Source organism: Phocoena sinus, chromosome 9 (genome assembly GCF_008692025.1).
Source record: "Phocoena sinus isolate mPhoSin1 chromosome 9, mPhoSin1.pri, whole genome shotgun sequence".
Taxonomy (NCBI): domain Eukaryota; kingdom Metazoa; phylum Chordata; class Mammalia; order Artiodactyla; family Phocoenidae; genus Phocoena; species Phocoena sinus.
Genome location: NC_045771.1, coordinates 71974199 through 72000125, shown reverse-complemented (window position 1 = coordinate 72000125; position 25927 = coordinate 71974199). Strand labels below are relative to the sequence as shown.

The 25927-nt window shown below is 37.8% G+C and overlaps 1 protein-coding gene across 7 annotated transcripts in view; it reads right to left on the bottom strand.

Moving 5' to 3' along the window:
• HDAC9 (histone deacetylase 9) overlaps window positions 1–25927 on the bottom strand; it is an 825073-nt gene that overhangs the window by 333123 nt on the left and 466023 nt on the right. For all 7 annotated transcript variants that reach the window (XM_032642337.1, XM_032642308.1, XM_032642307.1 and 4 more), the window contains one exon: window positions 3774–3954. In XM_032642337.1, coding sequence (XP_032498228.1) covers window positions 3774–3954 — 181 coding nt within the window. The remainder of the gene's footprint in view (window positions 1–3773; window positions 3955–25927) is intronic.

Genomic DNA, 25927 nt, shown 5'->3' with positions numbered 1-25927 from the left:
ACAATGTGCCACCCACTAAACATCAACTTAAAAATTCTTTTAACTAAACTATTTGTAATGGCTTTCAAAAATATTGGTTTAGTTTGAGCATTGTAATTCTACTTCACATTAGACACTGACTTAAAAAGATAATGTTACAAAGAAAGAATTTACTCACAGAATATGTAAAGGAACCTAATGTTGGCAGAAAAAAGACCTTAAATGGTACTGGGTGATGGGGAAGATAAAGCCAATCAAATTTATTTGCCATTAAATTCTTCTGTCAATGAATCCCATTTGGTATAAACTTAGCACAATTATATCATCTACTCTCAATGGTCTCTTGTGAGCCATGACCAAGCCTCATCTCTGTTAGGAACAGCTGAGTAGAAAGGAAGACTATGGCAGAGAAAATGACATACATTGTCCTTTCCTTAGTCATCAGAACTCATACAAACACCATGCCTTGGCTTTCCATAGAAGGAAAAAAGCACTTCTTAAATTCAATATGATATAAAAGTTGAATATTATTACTCATTTTCCAATATAACAAAGTTCATCTGAATATGTGGCAACCTGGCTCTACAATACACATTCTTCATTAGCACTACAGCAGGTGCATCATCTTCTTGTCCATCCAGAAATATCCGCAACCAGGCTCTCTGTAGGGCCACCAGAGAGTGGCTGCATCTTAGTCTGCTTCTTGGTCCATTCAAGTTCTCACAGGAAATGGACTAGAGACATCATCTTTCAACAACTGACTGAGTTCAGACCACATTTTTCCCTTGGACCACTGCTTTGTTCTTTACAAAAAGGGGATGGTGTGGCTACTCTAGTTGACTGTTGAGGATCACATGGAAGGTAAAGGTTTGAATGTTGTGCCTTGATAATTATGTGAGTTTAGTATTGAGTAACTTTTTAGTTGTTTCAAAATGTATAGCTCTTAGAGAATGAAATTAAGCAAATCGCCTACCCTTACAACTTGTTTTCTCTTCCTTACTTTTTAGTGGAACAACCACTGAGTATTTAAGATTTATGACTTTCTTTTGAAAAAAAAAAGCTAAATATTCTCAAAGAACATGTGACTTCAAAGTGACTTAAATGTCACTTGATTTTTCTTGATGTATCTATACCAGATATTAAAAAGCCAAAAGAAACGCATTTAATGCTTAAAAATTTTGTTTTCAAACATACCACAAATGAAAGCCTTAAGAGTTCTCCTCTAAAATAAATATCGTTAGAAATACTAAAATGAATTTTGAGATCATGTGGATTGTAAGAGTATGTAGCTTACAGGGGAAATTTAAGTTTGAATTAAAGCCAGAATAATATGTGGAAGAGCAGATTGAAGACAGTGCATTTCCTTTCTTTTGGATTTGGAAAAGCACTAAATGAAAGTCACCAATCAAATATATATTTTTAGTCCCAATGACAGTGGAGGGGCTATTAACAGATACATAAATTATATATTTTGCATGTTTTTAAAAAATATCTAATATTTTTACTTTAAGTGTTAGGATGCAACATTCTTAAGGTAAATAAGACAATAAGAAGGTTCTTCTCTACTGAAGGATGTAACTTTGAAATCACTTAGTCGTTCTTTACAGAACAATAATTACAAAGTAACTTTCATTTTCTATGTTTTCAAATTTGAACTAGTAAATTCCTAAGGGTTTACGATTTATACATACATATATCATGTACATATACTACAAATTAGTATTTGTTCATTCAACTAAAATTTATTGAATACCTACTAAGTATAAAATCCTGTATTTTTTAAAATATAAGTTTATATAATCTCTCATTTAGGCAAGAAATGTGCCTCATCACGTACATTAAAAATGAAAATAAACTCAAGCTGATTTCCCTATTTGTGTTTGGAATAAACTCTGATAAATACTAGGATGTTGACATTATGAGAAAGAAACTAATCATGTGAAATGACCCAGTCTTCAGTCTGAAGGATTAGGTTATGTTTATGTCATGCTTATGTTATTTGGTTTGCAGTCCACCCTTTCACCTGATTCTTTTAAGGCCTACAAACCCTGTTCAACATGTTTTCTCAAACTAGTAGGATCATTCTAATATTCAGAGATCTTGCTTCGTTCATATGGAAGGAACATATAAAAGTAGAGGAAAAAAAAACAAAACAAAAAAAAAAAAAAGTAGAGGAAACCACAGCATGTCAGGAAAGGGTCACCCCTCTTAACCAAGAAAAGAAACTATCAGTAGGATTACAATAGTAGACAGCAGAGCACATGGAAACAGCACCACAAAACTTTATAATCAAGCTCACTTTTAAATTAAGGAAATGATTTTGAGTGAATGTAACCTGTATTACAATAGGCTGCCTGTGTCTCTGAAAACTTATGGATGAATAAAAAACACTTTCAGTATAAAGAATTGAGAAGTATCTAATTCTTAAAGGCTGCTGTTCTCACCACCTACAAAAAGTATTTCTCTACATCATGTAACTGGCTTTGAGCAAAAATTCTCTGAAGACCAGGGATAGAACCAGGCCTGACTGATCCAAGCGGCTTCTGCTGACAGTGGGCTACAGTCCTGGGTTGTCTGGGATACCAGGACAGGTCTGCTTTGCTCCAAGTTATAGAGGGATCAGCGGCAGTGGCTAATGTGGTGAAGGAAATATATCCAAATATAACGACTGTAGCTCCTAGTATGGAATGTTGGCTTATGGTGTAACACATTATAAAAAGTAGCTCCTATGCATACTTATTAAGATGTCTGTCAAAGTTAAATAACTTGGCCATTTCATTCATTGATTTTTAAATAAAAGATGATATCAAAGCTTGGGAACATGATTTCAGAAAAAGTATTTTAACTTTTCCAAGCACAAAGAGTTGCTTGAGGTCACAAAAGCCACAAAAACAAACTCTGAATCCTAAAAACTGCTTCAAAAATAAATCAGATAACCTGTGAGAGACTTTGGGGGAAGGTACATCTGAATTCTCCCCTTGCTGCATCCAAGTTTTGAGCCCTTAGGGCTAGAATATCTTTCATTTGATGAGCCACAGTTTGAGTGCATGGAACAAGAACAGGGGCCAGAAGACTTAAAGGAATATTTATCCACATGGATATTCATGGTACAGCTCCTTTGTGAGAGAACAGCACCCTTTTTTTGTGTGTGTTCCGGACTTGACCTTCCTTTGGCCTTGGAATTATCTGGTTTGTTTTCCTCTGTAGCCAGGTTCTGAAATATCAAACACAGCTGTAGGCAAAGGAAGAGGGTAGTCAAATAGCCCACCCATAGGTGCCATAATAAATGGAAATGGAACTCATGCATGTAGAATTAAACAAGGTTTGCCTTGGCACCACTGTCTCCTATGAGTCATTTGTATGCAAAGTCAGAAGAAAACAGGGACACCAACAAAACAGCAAGAAAAACAAACTGGAAGAGGGGCACTCTTTAGACTCAAATGAAGCCAGCATCATAAATTTCCTAGTGGCCAGGACTACTAGAAGGAAGAGATTGAGGAACACTGCTAAAGAATGTTGTAGGGATTTTTGTTTCCAAAAGGGATCCATGCACCTGTTGATGTGTCTTCCAGGCCCTTGAACGGTAACAATTTATGAGGCTATTAATACTAAGCCCAAGACTTATCAGATGTGCTGTTTGTCTTGTGGCCAATATAATCTCATAAAATTTGGGTTGCACTGGGTTAAAATGGAGTGTTCTGCTCTTGGAGTTATTCAGAGCATTTAAATCGCTTAATCCTACAAGAACGGTGTATTTAGCCTGCCTATTAGGGAGAGTCTTTAGGGATTCTCACCAGTTGCAGAGCCAGGCAGGAGGTGGCAGTCCATTGCTGGGTGAGGTAAAATGCAGGCAGCAGGGGAGGAATGAGTCCTGGAGACAAGACGATGTTTCTCTAATCCGTCCATGCCATCCGCAGCCAGTTGAGCTGGGCGCACCGAAAGCGCACGTGCGTGCTGCAGCTCCAGGAAGGGCTGCTGCCAAGAGAAGAGCACAGTAGAAAGAAACATGAGACAAGCGCTAAGGGAGACACGGAGAGCGACATGGCAACCAATTAAGTTCATCAGGTCAGAGACATAATAAAGGGTGTGAAGGAAAAAAAATAGAGAAAGGGAGAAACAAAACACGATCTAGTCAATAAATCCATTCAACAGATGTTTTCACACTGACGGCCAGGGCCTGTCTGCCTGGCTAAGGAGGAGGTGATGGCAGGAGGCCTGTCAGTTTGAACTGACTGAAAGAAACAGACCTTTAACCTCAAGAGGAACATTGACTTAGACTCATTTCCTACCTTGATATCAACGTTTTGAATACAGCCCCAGAATTGTTACAACGCAAAGTGGGAGAACAATTCAACTGCTTTCAAACCGCCAACGAGGCTCAATTCTGAAAACCCTATCTTGAATTTATTTCAGTAATATTGTCAATGACATTTATGGGAGCCTAAAAATTGCCAATTAAATGACTATATTTGACAACTTTCAGTCTTCATATGATGGTACAGAATAAGGATGTTTTCATAGGGTGCATGGTATAATCTCAATACTATGAAAAGTTTTAGTTTCTTTATAAGGTATTAAATACAATCTCAGTGACTTAACAACATTATCATTCTTCCTACTTCTCAAGTTACGAAATCAAAGAGCCAGAATTTGGAAGCTCCTGAAAGATTCACTTGGTCTATTCCTCTGTCTCCAAAAAAGACAATCTCTAAAATAGAGACAGGTGGTTAATTTAACCATCAATGTTACACACCGAATATTTCCTCTCTTCAACATCAAGGGATTCATAACCTTCGTGTTGATTTTTATGTTTGTTTCCTTTTCCATGTTCCCAACAAACGTGAAAAGTAGCTGAACAGTGATACAAAGGATGATCATCACATCCCATGGATAAGGAAACGAACACTCCAAAAGGTTAACAAAGCCTTTAAAATACAAGCCAAATTGCTATAATTCTTAAAATGTACATGCTGGGCTTCCCTGGTGGCGCAGTGGTTGAGAGTCCGCCTGCCAATGCAGGGGACATGGGTTCGTGCCCCGGTCCGGGAAGATCCCACATGCCGCAGAGCGGCTGGGCCCGTAAGCCATGGCCGCTGAGCCTGCGTGTCCGGAGCCTGTGCTCCTCAACGGGAGAGGCCGCAGCAGTGAAAGGCCCGCATACCGCAAAAAAAAAAAAAAAAAAAAAAAAAAGTATACGCTCTTCTGCTTTGGTCTACCTGCCAGGCACGTACGGTTTTAAGACTGAATGCAAACATCACCTCTCCTTAGTAAGGCCCTGCCTTAACCTTCCTGTTAGGGTGCTGCTCCTCTAGCACAAGGCTTGGTACATCCTTAGTGTACAAATTATTTACTTAGTGAGAATGCTAACAAATCTACATACAACACAACTGTATTCGATGCATATTACATGGTTTTATGTCAGTACGACTTTCTCTGTATGAGTTAATGCTGTATATAAAAATGAGCTATGATTATGAACATATATTTAGTTATAGACCATAGACAGAGATTCCCCAATTGAGAAAAAAGTTAAGAATCCTTTAAAATTAACTTTAAAATAAGTTATAATTGATGTATGTGTATATGGTGTTACTTCAGCTTTGCTCTGCAGAATAACTGAACCATCAATCAATTGGAAGGCATTTGTCACGTCATTGAGCTCTGGGCATTTGCTTTGATGATCAGAATGATTTGGCCAGGATGTAGTACTAGCTCTAATAGTTTTAACACATCTACAGGAGTCTAAGTCTCTTGTTTTCTTGAGCATCTCCATGTTCAATTCCCTAAGGTACAGCAGTAGGATGGACATGGTTTCTCCTCTCATGAAACTTATACAGGGAATGTAAATGTGTAATTATGACTTTGGGAGTTTTCTATAGAGAAAATGAGCTCTTCTGCATATGATCTAAAATGCCTGGGTAAATATATACCTGGATGCTTGTAATATCTATCCCTTCTGTCTCTTTCTATTATAATCTAAACTAATGCAAAGGCCCTTGATTGATCACCGTACCTCTAAAATCAACCTATCCAATTCTTTGCTGCAAGAATTCTCTTCCTAAAGCTCTCCTATAAGTAAAAAGCTGATAGAAAGTCTGTGAAGGTAAAGCAAAGTTTGAAGAACCTCGCCAGCCTGTCATCTGGAATCTCCCTAAGTGAGGCCAACTTGAATTTCAATGTTAGATCTTCTATTCCTTTTTCAGATTCCAGCTCAAATCCTATCCACTGTATAACAAATACCAACCCCAGGGCTGTATTCATGGGCTCTTTCCTGTATAAAAAGAATATTAAAAATTAAATTTTATGCTAATATTGGCATACATTGGAATCATTATTATAACATTCATTCTTCCTGATTAAAAATTAACATTTAAAACATTTTGGGGGCCCCTTAGAGTATCATGGGTTCTGGGCACAGTGTCTGCTGTGTCTAACGGATATGTTGGCTCTGATCATTCGTGCTTCCAATCTATCTTTTCTGTATCACCCCCTCTAGGTGTGTCCATGAAGCTTCACATTCAGCAACCATTCACTACCTCTAAAGTCCTCTTTAAATTCTACATGGAACCTTTTCAAGCCCATATATTACATGCTCTTTCCCTCTCCACTACATTCCCATCACACTTTGTTTTTCTCTCTCCATTTCCCTGCCACCATCTTTCATATTTTAGAGTTACGGCATGCAGTAACTACTTATTGAGGTCACACTCTGAGCCAGACACTTTGCAGGTGTGTTGAGCCTTTTTTATGTTTATTGTCTAGTGAGGAGACAGATACTAAATATTTCTAAGTATAATGTAATTATAAATATAATGAGTGCTATATGGGAAAAATGCAGAGTACCATGAAAAACTGTCAAGAAGAACCTAATTTAGAGGTTGAGGGAACTTTAAGAAAGTGACATTTAACTTGATATGTAAAAGATAAATTCCATTAGCCAGATGCAAAGTGGGGAGAAGGCTCTAGATAGGTTGTGTGTGTGTGTGTGTGTGTGTGTGAAAAACCATCTTTCCATGTATAATATTGAAAGCTCTTTGAACCAGGGACTGGATCTATATCATCTGTGAACTTATATTCTGCTGCATTTTATATCTTTTCTTATGATTTCTCAAAGCTAAATATTTATTTGCGCATTAAGAATATGTAACATGGGACTTGCAGTGGTTAAGAATCCGCCTGCCAATGCAGGGGACACAGGTTCGATCCCTGGTCCGGGAAGACCCCACATGTCACGGAGCAACTAAGCCCGTGTGCCACAACTACTGAGCCTGTTCTCTAGAGCCTCCGAGCCACAACTACTGAGCCCATGTGCCACAACTACTGAAGCCTACGTGCCTAGAGCCCGTGCTCTGCAACAAGAGAAACCACCGCAATGAGAAGCCTGTGCGGCGTAACAAAGAGTAGCCCCCGCTAGCCCCAACTAGAGAAGGCCCACGCGCAGCAACGAAGACCCAATGCAACAATGCTAGATTAATTAATTAATTAATTTTTAGCAAAAGCATATGTAACAGATATTTGAGAGTTAAAGGCCATGGTTTTTTCAAATAACATAACCATGTTTTAGATGACTGGGGTTACTAAATGTTTTACCTCTTAATGAATAACTCAATACTGTAAGAGCTCCATGTAAATACCACTGCCACCTTTTTCTTTCTTTGCTAATAAAGCATATTTATTGCTTTACTTGGACTTCACAGGAACCTTTGAGATAATGGAATTACAGTTTGCTACCTCATAACTAAGATACAAATGTTACACCTCAACACAGACCCTTACAAACAGGCAAGCAAATTCTACTTATTCAATTCTACTTATCTAATCTACTTATCCATACTATTAGGAATACGGCAATATAGGTAAGAGACAAACAATTACTTGTTCAATAGTAGTTATTTATTCATCACATGTAAGTGTCCTTCCAACATCTACTGTGCATGCAGATAGAAAATACTGATAGATCTCATGCTGGCTTGTATAGATAGGAAAGTGAGTTAAGCATGGCTCCTGACCTTATAGGTTGAAACCCAAATTCAAGCACTTTGTCCATAAACAGTAAGTTCCATAAGGATATGAGCTTTGCCTACTGAATCATATATTCCCATGCAGTGTTTCACACATAGAGTAGGTGTTAACAAATATATGTTGAATAAATACATGAATAGAAAGGAGATACATGGCCATCTTTCAGATCTCACTACAAGGATAAAACAAGGAAGCGTTTTATAAGCAATCATTATATAAAGAACCAAGGAATGGCTAATGAAAATATAAGAAAATGGAGAACAGACAAAACAACTATCAAAGTACAATACTCTGAAGTTATTTAGTGATGGAGCCAAGAGCTGAGGGAAACAAGTGATTTGAGAATTATTTTTTTCCTTTGTGCTTTTATGTGGTTTCCAAACTTTCTGCATATCACAATTAAGAAAATTGGCAAATGCTATTTAAAATAAATAGTTGAATCTTTCAAACACTTCACTGGGACAGATTCATAATCATTGGTTCTAAGAGCAGACATGGATCAAATATTTTTGAACCTTCTACCAAAAAAGGACTATAAAAGAGAGAAAAGTTTATTCACTTTCAAAAGAGTTGACTACAATTATATGCCTTTACAAATGAAGTATAGCTTTTAATGTATAGGGCAAATCTTGACAATCCAGTAAGGCACTGATTATTATGGTACATATTAGTGACCAAAGTATCACAAAACAGTAGGCCACTTTAATTTCAGATGGATATTACTCCTCACCAATAAAAGGCTTCCTTCATGAGGCTGAAAACTGAGATAGTATTTTTATAGCCAAAAAAGTGTTTCATTAAACATTTTTTTCTATTAGCAATTTTAATGAGAGAATTTTGTTCATGGTTATTTCCCATACTTCGAAGTAAGGACAAAAATGCATGTTTCTCTCTTGCATCATCAGAAAAATAAAATGTCTAACAGTTCAGAACCTACTGCTACTAAAAATTGCATGGATACCCAAATTAACCTGTCATCTACTGACTGCCTTTGGAAAATGTGTCATGCCCAATAAATGAATAATAAACATGCCCTCATCCCCCGAAAGCATTCTTATTTAAAATACTTTTTAAATACATGTAGTATTTTGAGCCTGTTTCTTATGCATACATGGTCTTTCTTTTTTCAGGTGATTTAACTAGGGACTTGCTTTTGATTGGTTACTTTGCCAGACTGTTGTTCAGGGACATTCTGTCAGGCTACTGAGATGTGTAGGACAACCTTTTCTATATGAAGTGGCCTAAGGCCACTACGCCTGGACATCATCTGTCTCCTCCTACTGATCAAAGTTGCAAAGTACTTTCAGTGAAGAGTTATTATGCCCCTACTTTATAAATTCTTCAATGATACCTAGCAGGATATCAATGTCACTGGGGCCTGGGCCTTCCTAAGCTGTGGGGCATAGGCACTGCCATCTATTTGGAAAGTGGGTCTCTATATATAGGTCTCTGTGTGGCAGGCACAATATTCTTGCTTAGAGTTAAATATTTGGGAGTGGCTTGCTGATGGAGATTATGAAATGATAAAGCCCCTGGGTTGAGGAGACTTCAAGGTTCTATTTTTCTGTGATAGCAGTGAGTTTTTATTTTGCTGTTTGGTTTTATTTTGCTTTCTTGTTGCCACTGCTCAGGGATCTATTTTATGGCTTCTGGGTTTTCACTTTGTTCTGGATGGTTACCTTTGCTTCCAGACATATCACTCATTTTGTGCTATAATCAATATCATCATGCAATCTCAGCAAAAGCAAATACAGAAATCATAAGTTATAGTGTTTAATCTTTGAAATAATCAAAATTATTTGAATTACTTTAATAAAAGATATGACCTAAAAATAAAGGAAAAAGGATCATGGGAAAATAATTAGAAAAAATATTAAAATTCTGTTTCTAAAGCCATTTCTTTAAAGAATATGTTCCTCCTGGTTTGGCATTATGAGAAAATTGAATTTTCTTTTTGGTTTGCAGTGCTTTGAATTTAAGAAGTCTCGCTTTTACAGAAAATTAGAATCATAAATATCCCTAGAGTTTATCTTATAAGATGCCAAGGGCTAGAGAGAATTTACATGTTCTAAAGTCTTTGTATTATTCAGTATGGGTGTAGAAATAGTGGTTAACTTTAGACTTTTTAAAGCTAAACATGCATGTTAGTAATTTAAAAGTAGCTATTAAATAAATAGAAATAACATGCATAACTTTAAAGTAGACATTTTTAGACAAAACGAAGAAGCAATCAGTCTAAAAATAAATGGAGAAAAAAATGAAGCACTGAAAAAGCTGTACAAATATAATTCACAAAATAAGATGCTACAAACAAATTCCCACATATCACTAAACACAGTTGATGTGAATGTACTCAATTTGCCAGTTAAAAGATGAAGACAGTCAAACTGAATTTCAAAAATACAAAGGCTATATTCTTTGGCAGACCAAGATTAAATTAAAAGGTTCTATGATATAAGAAAATACTAACAACACAACAACAAAAAGACGTAAAAGCCTTGTGCAGCCCTGTTAAAACCAGATGAAATAGACTTTATGGGGAAAATATTAGAGACCATATAAAGGTATATATAAAATAATACAGAAGTTCAATTAACCAAAAAAAAAATTCTAAAACTAATAACAGGGGCTCAAAATGTAAAAAGCATAAATTGGTAAAACTATAAAGAAAAACTATAAAGAAAAATCAACATCATGGAAGGAGATTATCACAAACGTATAACAAAATGAGTGAGGTTACAAAAGATTTGAATTAACACAATTCCTTGGTGATATACTGAAACTTGCAGCCAAACATATTCTTTCAAGCATACATGTTAACAATTGCAAAATTGACCAATACAATAAAGGAGGTGTCAACAAACTTTAAAGAATTAATATTTAAAATGGAATATTATTCAGCCTTAAAAAGGAAGGAAATTCTGACATATGCTACAACATGAATAAACCTTGAAGACACCATGCTAAGTGAAATACGCCAGTTACAAAGGACAAATACTGTGTGACTCCACTTATATAATACACCTAGAGTAACTAAATTCATATAGACAGAAAGTAGGATGGTGGTTGCCAGGGGCTGGCAAAAAGGGGAAATGGAGAGTTATTGTTCAATGGCTACAGAGTTTCAATTTGGGAAGAGGAAAAATGTTCTGGAGATGGTTCGTGGTGATGGTTGCACAACAATGTGAATATACTTGATTGCCACTGAAATGTACACTGAAAAATGGTTAAACAGTGAATTTTCTGTTACATATATTTTACAGAAAAAAAGAGAAATTGATATTATTCAAATCATATACGAGGAGCACATTATAGTCAGAGATGTAAACTAGGTAGATGAAAAGATACACTATATGCTGTGATAGAATCACTATCATAAAGATGACAGTTCTTCCCAAAAGAATCTATAATTTCTGGAATGTTTCAGCTGATTCTAAATTTTGCATAGGAGAGCAAAGGCAGAGAAAAGCCAAGTGAATTTTGAAAATAAAGAATAAGTTGGGGAGATATGCCCAACCAGATATCTATACATACTAAAAACTAAACTATTTCAGACATATTAGCACAATAGATTAATGGAAGAGAATAGAGAGCCTAGAAGCAGACCCATGAGTATATGGAAACTTGTGATATATAACAGAGATGATCTACAGAGTAGCAGGTAAACAAAGAATAGTCAATAAACGATGTTGGGAACACTGGTTACCCATAAGGGAACAACGAATTTAGATACCTACCTAACACTACATGCAAAAAAACAACTGAAAGTGGATGAAAAAATGTAAATGTACAATTTTTAAAGTTTTATGGAAGTAGATGGAGAATATCAGTCTAAACTTGAGGAAGGAAAGAAATTCAAATACTTCTGTTTATCATAAGCCAGAAAAACACAAGCCAGAAACTGGGTAGAAATATTTGCAAAACATAGAATAAGGCAACGTTTAATGTCTACGTTACCTATATAACTCCTAAAAATAAATAGGAACAGAAAATGGACAGAAAGTATGAACAGGAAATTCCCAGATTAAATAATAAAGTATTTCAATAAATCAATAAATACATGAATAGAAAGCCCTCACTAGTAATCAGAAAAAGGCAAATTAAAACCAACATGAGATATCAATTTATACTCATGAGATTGACCAGAAATTTAAAAGTCTCATGATACCAAGCATTACAGAAAACATAGAGCAAAAGAAACTCATAGACTGCTTGTAAGAGAATAAACCATTATAACCACCTTAAAGAACAATGGACTAATATTTAGTAACAGTGAAGATGGACAGTAAACGTACAGTATAAATGGTGAATGAGTGAAAAAAGCAAGCAAAAAATGTATATGAAGTCAATTATTTAAGTTTAAAAATATGCAAGTTAATATACATTGTTTAAGTATAAATGAATATAATAAAAATATAAAGAAATGCACAGGAAAAATAAAAAGCAAATTCAGAAAAGAAGGAATGGGAGGAGGATGAAGTAGGAAAGAGAAACATAGTAAACTTTATATATATTATGTTTTATCTCTCAAGCTGGATGATATTATATAATCTTTATTATTTTTTTCTGTATATTAATACATTTAAAATAAGTGTAAAATGTTTAATAAACTGGCACATATAAAAGACCAATATTATTATAACATAAAATTGGTTTTATTGAAAAGATTAAGTTTTTGTAGGGAGGGAACAAAGATTCACTGGAAAATACAAAAAAGAAAAAAATAAGAGAAAAAAATAAAGTAAAAGTAGGTGAGAAAAAAAAATAAGTATGAAAAATTATTTTTTAGTAAGTTTAAGAACGCTAATTTACTTTTAGGTCATATATTCATAAGAGACCAATTAATTTGTACTATACTGCACTGATTGATAAATGAATACAATAAAATGTACAATTAAGTATATTTAGTCTTTAGAATTTCAACATATTATCATTAAATTCATCTCAATGAGAAAACAATGATACTTAAAGGACTGAGAAATTAGTGCAGAAAAATGTAAACTGGAAACTTGAAATGATGATTTGGAACAGAAGAAAAACAAATTTAAATGTGCCAACTTTAAGAAACTAAAGAAATATGAAGACACTTAAAAGCAATCATTTCTAAGTACTGATAATATGACTGATTTATTGTTATTTTCTTAATATTTTGGCTGACCTGTATTTTCCAAATTGCCTAATAAACAGCATTTTTAACTCTATTTTTAAAGTTATTTTCAAATGTTACACTTTATTGTGATATCAATATTTTAAGTGGTTAAATATGCTAAGGGGATTAGAATGGATATTAATTTGGACTTGGAAAAAGAGAGACTACTAGATACCTGTGAACAGAAACCCAACTGTATTTTCATACTCTCAGTCCTAAACCTAGAGCCCAGAACACAAGGGCTCACTAAATGTTGAGAATGTATATATTATACCATAGAAATATAACTGCTTCTAGCCTAAGATTAGGGGAAAAATCTGACTCTCTAATGTATTTGACTGAGCTGATAAACCTACCTAATTTTTTTCAATGTAATTTAAATTTCTTGTTTTCTTCTTCACATTGTGTCAGAAAACACTTTGGTAAACCCAAACCCATCAGCAACTCTAGGTCACTAAGATTTTCTCTAGTATTTTGTTTTTAACCCACCAGTGTAGGGGAATAATCATTTTATCCACTTGGAACCATAGTTAGAACAGAGTGATTGAGATGAAGTTTCAGAGAAAGTCTACTCTCCTGGAGATGTTACTGGGTGTGTACAAGTAATTCAATATTACCTTGGGGCATGAAGTAGGGGCGGGCCACTGGTTGATTACATTTGGCTAAAAACTGGAATAGTGCCTAATAGAACCCAAATATGGTACCTGAGAGGAGTGGTCTCCGAAGTTGGGAGTACACATGCACCCAGTGAGTGCAGAAGAAAATAGCAGAGGTGCTACTCGTATTTAATTTTTAAATAAAAACACAAGAAAGCAAATTAACTATATTAATATTTGATATATGGATAGACAGTAGCATTTACACCCAGTCCCTGCATCAAGGATCATACAGCACAAACTCTCTGAGATATCCTAAGTTAGGGATGAGAGTCCAATTTCAAACCTTAATACACAGCTACAGAAATCAAAACCGTGTGCATAAGGATAAACATACAGAATTGGAATTGAACTGAAAACCCAGAAATAAACCCTTCCATTTATGGTCAACTGATTTTCACCAAGGGTGCCAAGACAATTCAAAAGGGAAAGAACAGTCTTTCAACAAATGGAGCTGGGACAACTGCATACCCACAGGCAAATGAAATTGAACCACTTCCTCACACCAAACACAAAACTTAACTCCAAATGGACCACAGAATAAATACAAGAGCTAAAACTATAAAATTATTAGAAGAAATACAGAAGTAAATCTTCGTAGATATAAGGCCCAAAGCCAACAGTGGCCCCCACAAATACAGATATAATCAGAAGTAAAAACTTTTATGCTTCAAAGGACACCATCAAGTAAATAGTTAATACACAAATCAGAGAGAATCTCTGCAAACCATATACCTGATCAGAGACTTGTACCTAGCATGTCTGAAGTATTCTTATGCGTCAATAATAAAAAGACAACCCAGTTTAAAAATGAGTAAAGTTTCTGAATAAACATTTCTCTAAAATACATCTACAAATGGCCAATAAGCACATGAAAAGATGTTCAACATCATTAGCCGTAAGGGATTTGCAAACCAAAACCACAATAAGATGCAGCCTCATACCAACTAGAATGGTTTACCATAAAAAAGATAGCTAAGGGCTTCCCTGGTGGCGCAGTGGTTGAGTCCACCTGCCAATGCAGGGGACAAGGGTTCGAGCCCCGGTCCGGGAAGATCCCACATGCTGCGGAGTGGCTGCGCCCTTGAGCCATGGCCGCTGAGCCTGCGCGTCCGGAGCCTGTGCTCCGCAACGGGAGAGGCCACAATGGTGAGAGGCCAGCATACCAAAAAAAAAAAAAAAAAAAAAACAGGTAGCTAATAACAAGTGTTGGTGAGGATGTGGAGGAATTGGAACTGTCATACACTGTCAGAGGGACGACAAACTGATGCAGCCAATTTGAAAAACAGTTCTGCAGTTCCTTGAAAAGCTAAACTTAAGAGCTACCATATGACCCACCAATTTCAGTAATATGTATATACCTAAGAGAAATGAAAATATGTCTCACAAAAACTCATACATGAATGTTCATATCAGCACTATTCATAATAGACCAAAGTAGAAACAACCCAAATATCCATCAACTGATGAATGGATAAATAAAATATGGTATATCTGTGCAGTGGAATGCTATCCAGCCATAAAAAGGTTTTTTGTTTTGTTTTTTCCTCATTTGCAAAACCACAACCATAGTTGCTGTTTTCAGCGGAAAACTTAGGTATTAAACTGCAAGCTCATAAAATACAAATACCTAAAAAAGTATAAATATCCTCCTAGAATAAATTTTATTGCATTGATTCTTATTATCTTCAGATCTTAAAAAAGACAAGTCTACGTATTATGCCAGGGTCGGAGATCAAACAAGGGCAAAGTGGCTGGCAGCTCCCCACAGGGGACACCCCAAAGCCAACGGCAGGCCGCCCTCCTCCTGGGGCTCCACTGGGGAGAACTGGTCTGCTGGTGTTTCAATGTGTCCTATAGAAAAACATGTTATAAAATGTTGAGGCCAAACATTTATCATACAACAGACCTTACAAAGAGGAGGACTTAAGTCCTAGGTTCTGAAGAACTTGGTTAATCAGGTTTGGGGGGATAGAAAAGAAAAAGGGGTACAGGCAGAAGTCTCCAGAAGCATTTGAAACTAGATGGGTCACAACCTCTGACCTACCTGCAGGCCGCCAGGGTGATCAGTGTGCACAGCTCCCCTGGGAAGCCAGAGGTCAAGAAGCAAAGAGCCACTCATCTGGGCCAGGTCCCCCAGACTCTTGACAGTCCCCACGACCCGGTGAGCCGTCTGTTCTCGAAGCAGGCATACACAAGTTTTTCTAGGAATCCAGAAGCCAGGCCCCTGCCCCGACTTCCATCCCAGGCCAGACAGAGGCATATCGACAGGGCTACCAGCTCCCCCAGGAGCCTGGGGGTGGGAGAGACGTGGCCAAACTTCTGCCTCCCTTTCCATGATGTAACAAATCATTCCAAAATGGCGCAACACTTGCAGGCATTTCTAAAAAGTACAGACACTGGGTAGTCTATGGACCCTGGGAAAGGATGCAAAGGTCTCTCGCCAGGAAAATACACAACTGAGAAGGCTTGACTGTGATTCCAGGCCTGGGTCCCGGTGGAGGAGCCTGGTTCTGAAGGAGGCCCGGCCCCAAAGCAGAGACGGGGGAGTAGTGAAGGCGGAGGCCGCCCCTCTGAGGAGCGGCTCGCAGAGGCCGGGAGAAACCGCCACCTGTTCCCACCTGGGAGCCTGACCGCGGACCAGGACTCAGTCCCCGGAGCCACCGTGCTGCGGCCACTGCCTACCAGGGAGGCCCACGCTGCATGACGTACTGTATGTAGCACCAAGAACGTCGCCTTTAATGATTTTCGGTGATTCAGAAGTTTCAGGCCCGGGCTGCACTTGGAAAAACCGAGGGAGGGCCTCCAAGGGACGCCCGCCGCTAAGCAGGCTTCCTGTTCAAGGGCGCATGCGGCCTTGGACGGCTGGTCCCGTGGCGCAGCACCAAATTGAGAGGCAGAAAAGGACTCACACCTGGATCTCCAGGCAAATCGTCAAACGCAGGTCTCTTCCTGAGAAAGTGGTTCGCTGCATCTCGGGAAAAGATAAAAGACTTCTTCGGCTGTTAGCCCTGTGCTTCTTACATCCTTCTTGCAAAAATCCTGCCTTTCTCGCTGGGCTCACTGTGGTGCCGGACAGCGAGTCTTGCAGCTCTTTAGAGGGCACGCAGAGAAACTCGTCCTGGTCTCCACTCCCCCAGTTGCAGGAAGAGCTGATGATGCCCAGGTGCTCTAATTTCCCGCCCTCATACATGGTGGGCGCCACCTGCGTGAGCGCCTCTTCAACTGAAGCCGGCGGTACGCATGCTTCACCCGTACCTGTGATGGTCTGCTGTCCCATTCTCTCTGTCCTTTACAAGTGTCACTAGTGAGGTGATGTAAAATTCCGCGTCGTCCTCCGCGAGGTCTTTGTTAATGACCAGCTTTCGGAGTCTCAGAGAGTTTTCAGCACGGGCCCCAAACAGGTGCGCTCGCTGTGGGTTAAATAGGCACCGGTTGCATCCTTGTCGGAGTCCAGGTCGGGGTCAGCCTGGCACGAACGGTATAGGAAAGATTTCAGGTCCCGACAGTGCATCCGGGGGGTGTTGAGGAAGTAGGTGCCGCCTACGTTGGACGCAATGCGAGACGCTGAGGCGGGGGCGGGGCGGGAAGCCGGGCGCTGCTGCGACTGCGCATCTTCCCCCCACCAGCGCCCCCAGGAGGCCTCTGGAGGCCCGGAGTGATTCTCCGTCAGGATCCCAGCAAGCCCCGCCAGAGTGCCACAGAGTACACGTTGGTGGGTGGCGGGGAGGAGGCAAAGGCGGTCAAAAGGTACAAACTTACAGTTATAAAATAAATAAGTCCCGGGAATATAATTAATATACAGCATGGGGCCTACAGTTAATAATACTGTATTGCATATTTGAAAGAAAAAGTAAGTAATGAAGCACTGGTGCATGCTACCGCATGGATGCACTCTTGAAAACATTATGCTAAATCAAAGAAGACAGTCACAGAAGACCATGTGTTGTACAATTCTATTTACGTAAATGTCCAGAATAGACAAATTTATGGAGACAGTAGATTACTGGTTCCCTAGAGTTGAGGCGGGGGCATTGGGGAATTATTGTTATTGGGCACAGAATTTCTTTTGGGGGTGAGGAAATTGTTCTAAAATTGACTGTGTTGATGGTTGCACAACTGTGTGAATATACTAAAAGCCACTGAATTGTACACTGAAATGAGTCAACCATATGGTCTGTGAATTACATCTCAACAAAAAACTTGTTAAAAATAACACTTGGGCTTCCCTGGTGGCGCAGTGGTTGGGAGTCCGCCTGCCGATGCAGGGGACACGGGTTCGTGCCCCGGTCCGGGAAGCTCCCACATGCCGCGCAGCGGCTGGGCCCATGAGCCATGGCTGCTGAGCCTGCGCGTCCGGAGCCTGTGCTCCGCAACGGGAGAGGCCACAACAGTGAGAGGCCCGCGCACCGGAAAAAGAAACAAAAACACTATTTTCATCATAGTATAAAAGGTTACCTCATAAGATAACATTTATTTACAGATGATGATTATTTAATTTTTACCACACCTTTCTTTCTGTTTTTGTGCATGCTTTGTAATATATATAATATACTGATACACTTATATAATTTGTGAAAATGTATTTTATATTTCTTTGTATATCTATATAATGATTATGTGTACAAGTACACGCTAAAATATTTTTTATTGCTTGTGATAAAAAAATTTAGACCTGTGCATAAGAGTTGAAAGGTGGAGGGCTCCTTTTTTGTTAAGTAAAAATTTGATTAGAGGGTGCCTTTAACAAACATGTAAGACTTTTATTATGCCCCCTCTCCCCTAGCAATGGGCAGTATTTCTGAATTCTAGTATGCAAGAGCGAGTGGCACACAATCCAGGAAAAGGTGGATTAATAGCTGGATTAATAGTGAGGTTACTGCTCACTATTTCTCTGCGAACCTTCCTTCCAGTGCCAATGGTGGCCCCTTGTAGCAGAGGTCAGGCTCAAGGTAGCTGACTTACTGCCCTCATGTACTCACTGGTTATTTCCAGTGAGGTCAGGTCAGTCTCACTCCCTTCTTCTTAGGTTCTTCTCATTCCAAACAAGAGTCTTTGTCTAGCACATTTTCTCATGCCAGCAAACAATTATACAAAAAAAGCACAAAGAAAGGGTACAATTTTGTATATTAAATAATATCCTCATTTTCAAATCATGAGGAATCAATAAACAATAATATGACTCACAAGGCAGTGCTGTGGGTATCCAAATACTACAAAGCTTTCAGCTAAAGCATCAGCAGCAGAACCAGGGAACTGATTTCAGGTGTAACCAGTGTTAATATCTAGCACAGTGGGAATGCGTGTGGTGCGTAGTTAACCTGTGATTCTGGATTGAGGCTTAAAGGTTTATTCTAATACTGCTATTGACCTGCTGTGAAGCTGAACCTATTAACATCGTTCCTCAGCTGGGTAGAATGTTGGTAAAACTTACTACCTATGTACAGAGTATATAAATTGCTTCAGATTCATTTATAGATATCCTCAGATATGAGTTCCAGGAGAAAATAAATTACTAATTCAGTTGCACTATATCTGCATTTATATATGCATTATATCTATTTTCACAGATATAAATGCACTACATATGCATTTATATCTGTGAAAGGCTGGTTGCTTTAGAAATGTTTAAGACCCAGCCACTTTGGAGCAATCATGGAAAATGACCATTTTAAACCAATGGGGATTTTACTCCACTACAGAAAACAAAAGAAACCACATTTGAATTTTGAAATTAAATAAGTAACAAGTCCATAATGAGTAATTTATTTCACAATAAAAAGTAAAGAAAACAAGTTACATTTTTGTTCTTTTATTTGCTTTTCAGCTTCTACATTTTTACAATTGCCTGTAGGAAAAAAAATGTTCAAGAGAGTGGGTTGAAATTATTGTAATTACATAACAGCCCAGAGGAAGATGAAATTGTGCAATGGCCTAGACTAGTATCCTCTGTCTGGTTGGTAGACAGTGAACAGTACAGCATGAACAATAGAGCTCTGGTCTAGAAATAATAGCCTGAAGATAAAGAAAAGGGAGAATGAGGTTTCTTTTGACCATGATGAATCTCTTGAGCATTTCCTTTCTTCTTCCCCCTTTGATTATTAGAGTCCAGATATAAAACAGCTCATAAGGAGAGAGATGACAAGCAATATAAATCAATGCTACTTAAGACACATGAAATAGATGGATTTATGTTGGATAGGTGTTCTCAGTCTAAGATCTCTGGAGGAATTCTAGTGGAAATAAACCCCTGAAATTGTGTGCAAAATTGTATGAGTATGTGCCTGTGTGAATTTTCTGGGGACACAGTCATAGCTTTCATCAGAAAGTCCTTAATTTTTTAAAAAAATGTTGTGAATCACAGCTCTAAGAAAAAAAATGCAGTAAGTGCCAAAATAATATCCCACTAACTACAACTTCTGGGTGTCTCTATTAATAAGCCAGTTTTAACCATATGTTGTGAATGGATTTTTTGGAAACCCTTGGGTTCAAACATATCACTAGTTTGGTCAAGTGAGTAGGATCAGAATCCTTGCAGAATCAGGCTTTAAAGTTTTAAACCCTCATCTCTCAGCCTGAGAAAGTATCTTATTGAACTCAACATTAAGAGAGTCACCATATTTCACCACTCGTCTCCAGATCCAATTGCTTGTGTGCAAATTACCAAAAATGTCAACTTCCAGGATATGTGTAACGTTATGTCCATTTCACTCTTTCTCCCAAAGCACGCATGAGTCAAAGGCAAGGTATTCCAAGTCTCAAGTCACTGAACTAGAGCCAATTACTGGTAGCTTCCTGCTAAAATATTTGGCTAACAAAAAGAGAAGGAGAAAGAATACTGTTTAACCTGTATTCCTTTTGGTATTTTACCACATGCATCCTCTTAAAGCAGAAAGTTTTCTGCTTAAAATAGACAAGTGTTTAAGGAAGCACACAGCTCAAACTGTAGCATGTAAAAAAGCATCTTAAATAGCATAAACACTTGTCACTGTAGGTTTAGAACTGAAAATTGCTGTTTCCTCCACAACTAGACCTTTAACAATAATCCTAGGGTACATTTGCTAAGATGAATAAAACATAGCACACCTCCAAATTTGATGTTTAATTTTTGAATGGAATGCCTTTGTAAATATTTGCTCAAACCTAAAAATAAATATCACAAAAAAGGCACCGGAATTTAAAACAACTCTGTAATCATTTCTTGACTTCGGTGGAATTTAATTAATTTGTTCATTCATTCACTGTACTAAGAGTCTACTAGATGTTAGGCACTGTGTCAGATACCAGAAGAAACAATGGTGAACAAGACAGATAACAGTCACTCCCCTGTGGAGTTTACAGTCCAGTGAGGGAGACAAATAGTCATCAAAGTTCTGCACAAAGAGATATAAAAGAGCAACCAAGGTAAGGCCTGAGAAAGGGTGGTATAGAGTCCTAATTTAAGAGTCAAGAAAGGCTTCTCCAAGGAAGGGATATTTGAGCCAAAGGATGAAGGATGAGAAGGATTTAAGTTGACAAAGAGAGGAAGAAGAATGTTCCATGTGGAGGGAACAGCATGTTCAGAGTGGCCCTGACGGTAGGGTACCTGGTAAGTACCATGGAACAGGTGCAGGTCAGAGTGGCTATTCATAATGAGAGGAGGCCACTGAGGCTGAAGGAGGCGTTCTATCTGAAGCGGCTGAATGTTAATCCTAAGAGCAATGGCAAGTCAATGAATAGTTTTAAGCTCCCAAGGATTTGGGCCTGGGGGTTGGGTATTTAGTGGAGCTGGTTGATAAGAACAGCTTTGTATTTTGGAATGATCATTCCAGCAGAATAATAACCTATATTTTATTTAGGGTAGATAACTTAATTTTCAAGCACCTTCTTTAGCAAACTAAAGTTCATAAAAAGAGCATGGGATTCAGAGTAAATGTACAAATTTCATAATGGTGCCTCACATATATTGAACACTGCATAATGTTAGCTGTAGTTATAATGGTTTGGTCCGTTTCACCAGAGCATAGCCACAATATCAGACATCATTTGGAATTAATTCCTTAACCTTGTAATGTGAAACTAATAAGCAGGGCAATGTTTGTTAATAACATTCTAATGGTATATAAGAAGGCCTTCCCGTTTGCAGCTTGAGATAACAAATGAGTACTTAAGTAGGTACAATCATCTTATTGCCTGTTGTAAGAATTTTTTGTTTATATCAGAAATGACTATTTTCATACAATTTAAAAGCAAAATGATAATACTTCTCAATTCCAAAAAGTTTTCCCAGTTTTCTTTTTACTCTAGATCTTCAATGATTCTATATTCCCTGAGATTGTCCGATTTGTTACACTTAACTCATTTAAAATGTTAATTGATCAGCATTTATCCATTCCTACTTCTATGAATATAGACCAATAGATTTCTTTTTCAAATTCAAAAGGGCATACAGCTATAAGTATCAGCAAAAACCTTAAAATGCCTACAAAGAACAAATGGATAATACAATATTAGACAATGCTTAACAATTTAGTTTAAAATCTTGTCCGGTAATTTGGCTTTAGTATAATGGAATCAGTTCTAAACAGAATGAGCAGAGACAAAGTACATTCACTAATATAAATTCCTGGCTTACAGGAATAAACTCTTCAATTTAAAAGTTATTTTATCTCTGAAAAACTTAAATAATGTTATGACTATTCACATTTATGCACATATTATACATTCAGAATATTAAAAATTGCTACTGAAAAATTATATTTATAATACAAACCTGAAAATATGCAATAAATATGAATGAGATATTAAAAGCAGTTATAGTCAATTATCACCAAAGTTATTATATTTGATTTATGTCAATGAACCTGCAATACCTAGTGTTTACCAGTGTTATTTTTCATCTGCTTGATTCTTTACTTTTTGGCTTGATTCTTCAGCCAAAAAGTAAATAATAATAATATTTGTTCACAAGGCTGAAAGAGTTCTTATCACTATTAGATGGTACATTTGTTATTAGTTATACCCAAGAGAGATTTAAAATCATGCTTTTAGTAAACAGTAGCTATTTTTAAATTGACAAAAAAGAGGCATTATTGTAAATTTGCAGAATTGGTAAATATGGCATTCTACAATAGCTCCATGAACTGCTATTAGCCTGTCCTATAATGATTCCACCTGCCATAATCGAGTCCTTCTCTAGAACATGGGGTTTGAAGTAAGGTTGTTGGAGGAGGCTGCAACAGCTGAGGGAGGAGAAGAAAACTGAAAGTGGTTAACGAAAAACCTTGTTAACCATTTTTAGGAATTTTAACTTCATTCTGAAGACAGTGAGCACTCATTGGTACGTTTGAATCAGTGCAAGAGCATGATTATATTTGCATGTAAGGAGGACTTAGGGGATTCAAAGACTGGCCGTTGGCAGAGCTGATGAGCCACGACCAGTGGGTCAGTGGGTAAACCACATAGCTTCACCTGCCCATTGTCCCCTGTATCCAATGGACCTTTGCACTGGTTGATACGAATTTGCTTTGTGTTTGTTTGGTGAAGGAAAAAGGAATTCTGGTGAGATCTGAGAGAAGAGATGGGAAAAGATGAGGAATAGAGAGAAGCAAACCAGTCTGCTCTTTGGCCCTCGTGGGTGGTTATTTGAGCTCCAGGAGGCCAGGCTTTCAGGTTGAGATTGAATGAGCTGTTTCCCTTTGAGATTTAGGTCAGAAATGCTGTTCTTTTGTGCCTCCTGCGGCAAAATGGGGCATAGAATTCGAAGGAGGCCACTGTCCTCATTTCTGGCTGAAGATAAAATTGAGGGGCTAAAGGCAATGAAGAGCCATTTTGCACTCTGAGGACTGTAAGGCTTTGAGGACCTGCGAGGCAGCAACCAAAGTGTGGGTGGTGGGTGTAGACATGGCAGATCATGGCAGGTGTTGGTGGTTCTCAAGTGAGCAGAGACTCATTCCTGAACACATGCGAGACTCCCTCAAGGAAAACCCAGAAGTACGTGAGAGGCAGTGAGTCAGGCTCTTTTTCCAGAATGATGGTGCTAGGGACTATCATGATAGCAGAAGGTGGGTACTTGATGCTAATGCAACCTAATTTGTAACCACTGGCCAGACTCATGGGTCACAGATGAACCCAAGGAGTCAGACTACCAGAGATAGGCATAATCTTTTTGAACATGGTCAGAGCCAGGATTGCAGCAGTGGGTTGAAGACAGGAAAATGGACCCATGAAATATTTAGAAGCAGAATCCACAAAATTTGATGAATTGGGAAGATGATGATGTGGGGGAGATGGGGAGCAATGATGAAGGGCCTGGGCTCTGAAATCAGACTGCTTTGGGTTTATCACTCACCAGATGTACAATGTTAGGTAAATTACTTAACTTTTTGAAACCTCAATTGTCCCATTTTTTCAATTTGTAAATTTTGAATAATAATAGTAGAGATTTTTGTCACAGTTAAATGAGATGATCCACTAAAAATATTTAACACAGTGCTTGGCACATTCTGGGTACTCAGAACATATTAACAATTATTACTATACCTGCAGAGAGTAATCAAATTACAAGTAAATAAAATCGTTAACATTAGAAAGTCCAATTTGTATTCCAATTGGAAATGTATGCTATTTACAAGCATTAGTTTTAAACTCATATGTATTTATGTGAATAAATAAACACATGTACATACATATGTATACCTGGCTAACTTTACCACTGAATAGTTAAGCAATAAAATGTGCTACGTGGACTTTTCTCTCTATTCTGTGGGCTCTGTGTTGCTAATTAAACTCAGTGGTTTTGTTAGAGGCATGCCTTATAATTTTTCACTTTTCTTAGCTCATCAAAGAGCATTTGACATACTTTCAACTCCTAGGTATGAAGCTAGTCATCTATTAGATAGACAGATGTATTTAGATGCTATCTCTAATATGCTGACGACTGATAGGCTAATATTCTGAATATTCAAAATCTTTTAGGCTTTGATTATACTTGAAGTATTTCCTCCCAGAATATGTATGTGTATATATGTATGTGTGTATGCATATACATGTTTATATGTGTGTGTTTGTATACATTGGTGCATGTGCCTGTGTGTATAGGCGTGTGAAAATAGCAGCTTGGAAGTGAGATTATAAACTTGCATTCAGGATTTCAAATAATCAAATAGATATAAAAGTAATATAAGAGGAAACATTAACAAATTGTGATCACAAATATTCAAAATCCTTCATCAGGAGACATATCTGTGTCTAGGAGGGCCCTGGCAGAACCCCAACATAAGTCTTGGGATGCGGTAGGGAACAGAATCACAGGACAAGGAAGGTGTCCTGTTATTTGTACAGTAATCTTTTAAACTCCCCCATTTGCTTCTAAACCTGTGAGGGAGAGGAGTCCATCTGTTTCGTTTTCTGTTAGATTCTCCAATCACATATTGTAGTGCTCAAGAAATATACACTGAATTAAACTATAGTATTTGGAATTTCTAAAACTGAGGTATATTTTAAACTTTTGATCTAGTTCTTTGAAGAAAACTTGTTAAATCGATCTAATTTAACCCATTTTACCAATGAGATAATTGTTTTCTAATGTGAACGTGACTTGTTCAAGATATAGAGCAATTAAGTGTATGGAACTGAAACAAGATCCAGTGTTCTTTTTGCTTGGTGTGCAGTCTGTTTTAACATCTATGCTATTTTCTTAATAATATTCCAAATTATATGCATACGTGTGTGTGTGTGTGTCTGTGTGTGTGTGTGTGTGTGTGTGTGTGTGTGTAAAGAGATTGACAGAGGGAGAGAGAGAGAGAGACAGAGAGGGAGGGAGACAGTATTTTAATCTACATGAAATTTTTGTCTGATTGTATAAGTGTTTCTGCATTTTACATATGACCAGAAGTTGTGTTTTCACTGTCCAGTGAGCATCCTAGCAGGGAGAGTCCATGGAGACACCAGCTGACCTCCACTCTCACCTCCATGTGGTAATCCTTCATCCCTAGAATCTTACCTCCCAATACCCCATTCTTAGCCCAACCTCCCATTATTCAAATTCTCTCCCTCCCTGTCTCCCCCTCCTTCCGTTTGTAGGCTTCATTGCGACCTCCATTCCCTTCAGCGCTCTTCTGGCTTGATTTCTGTCTCTTTA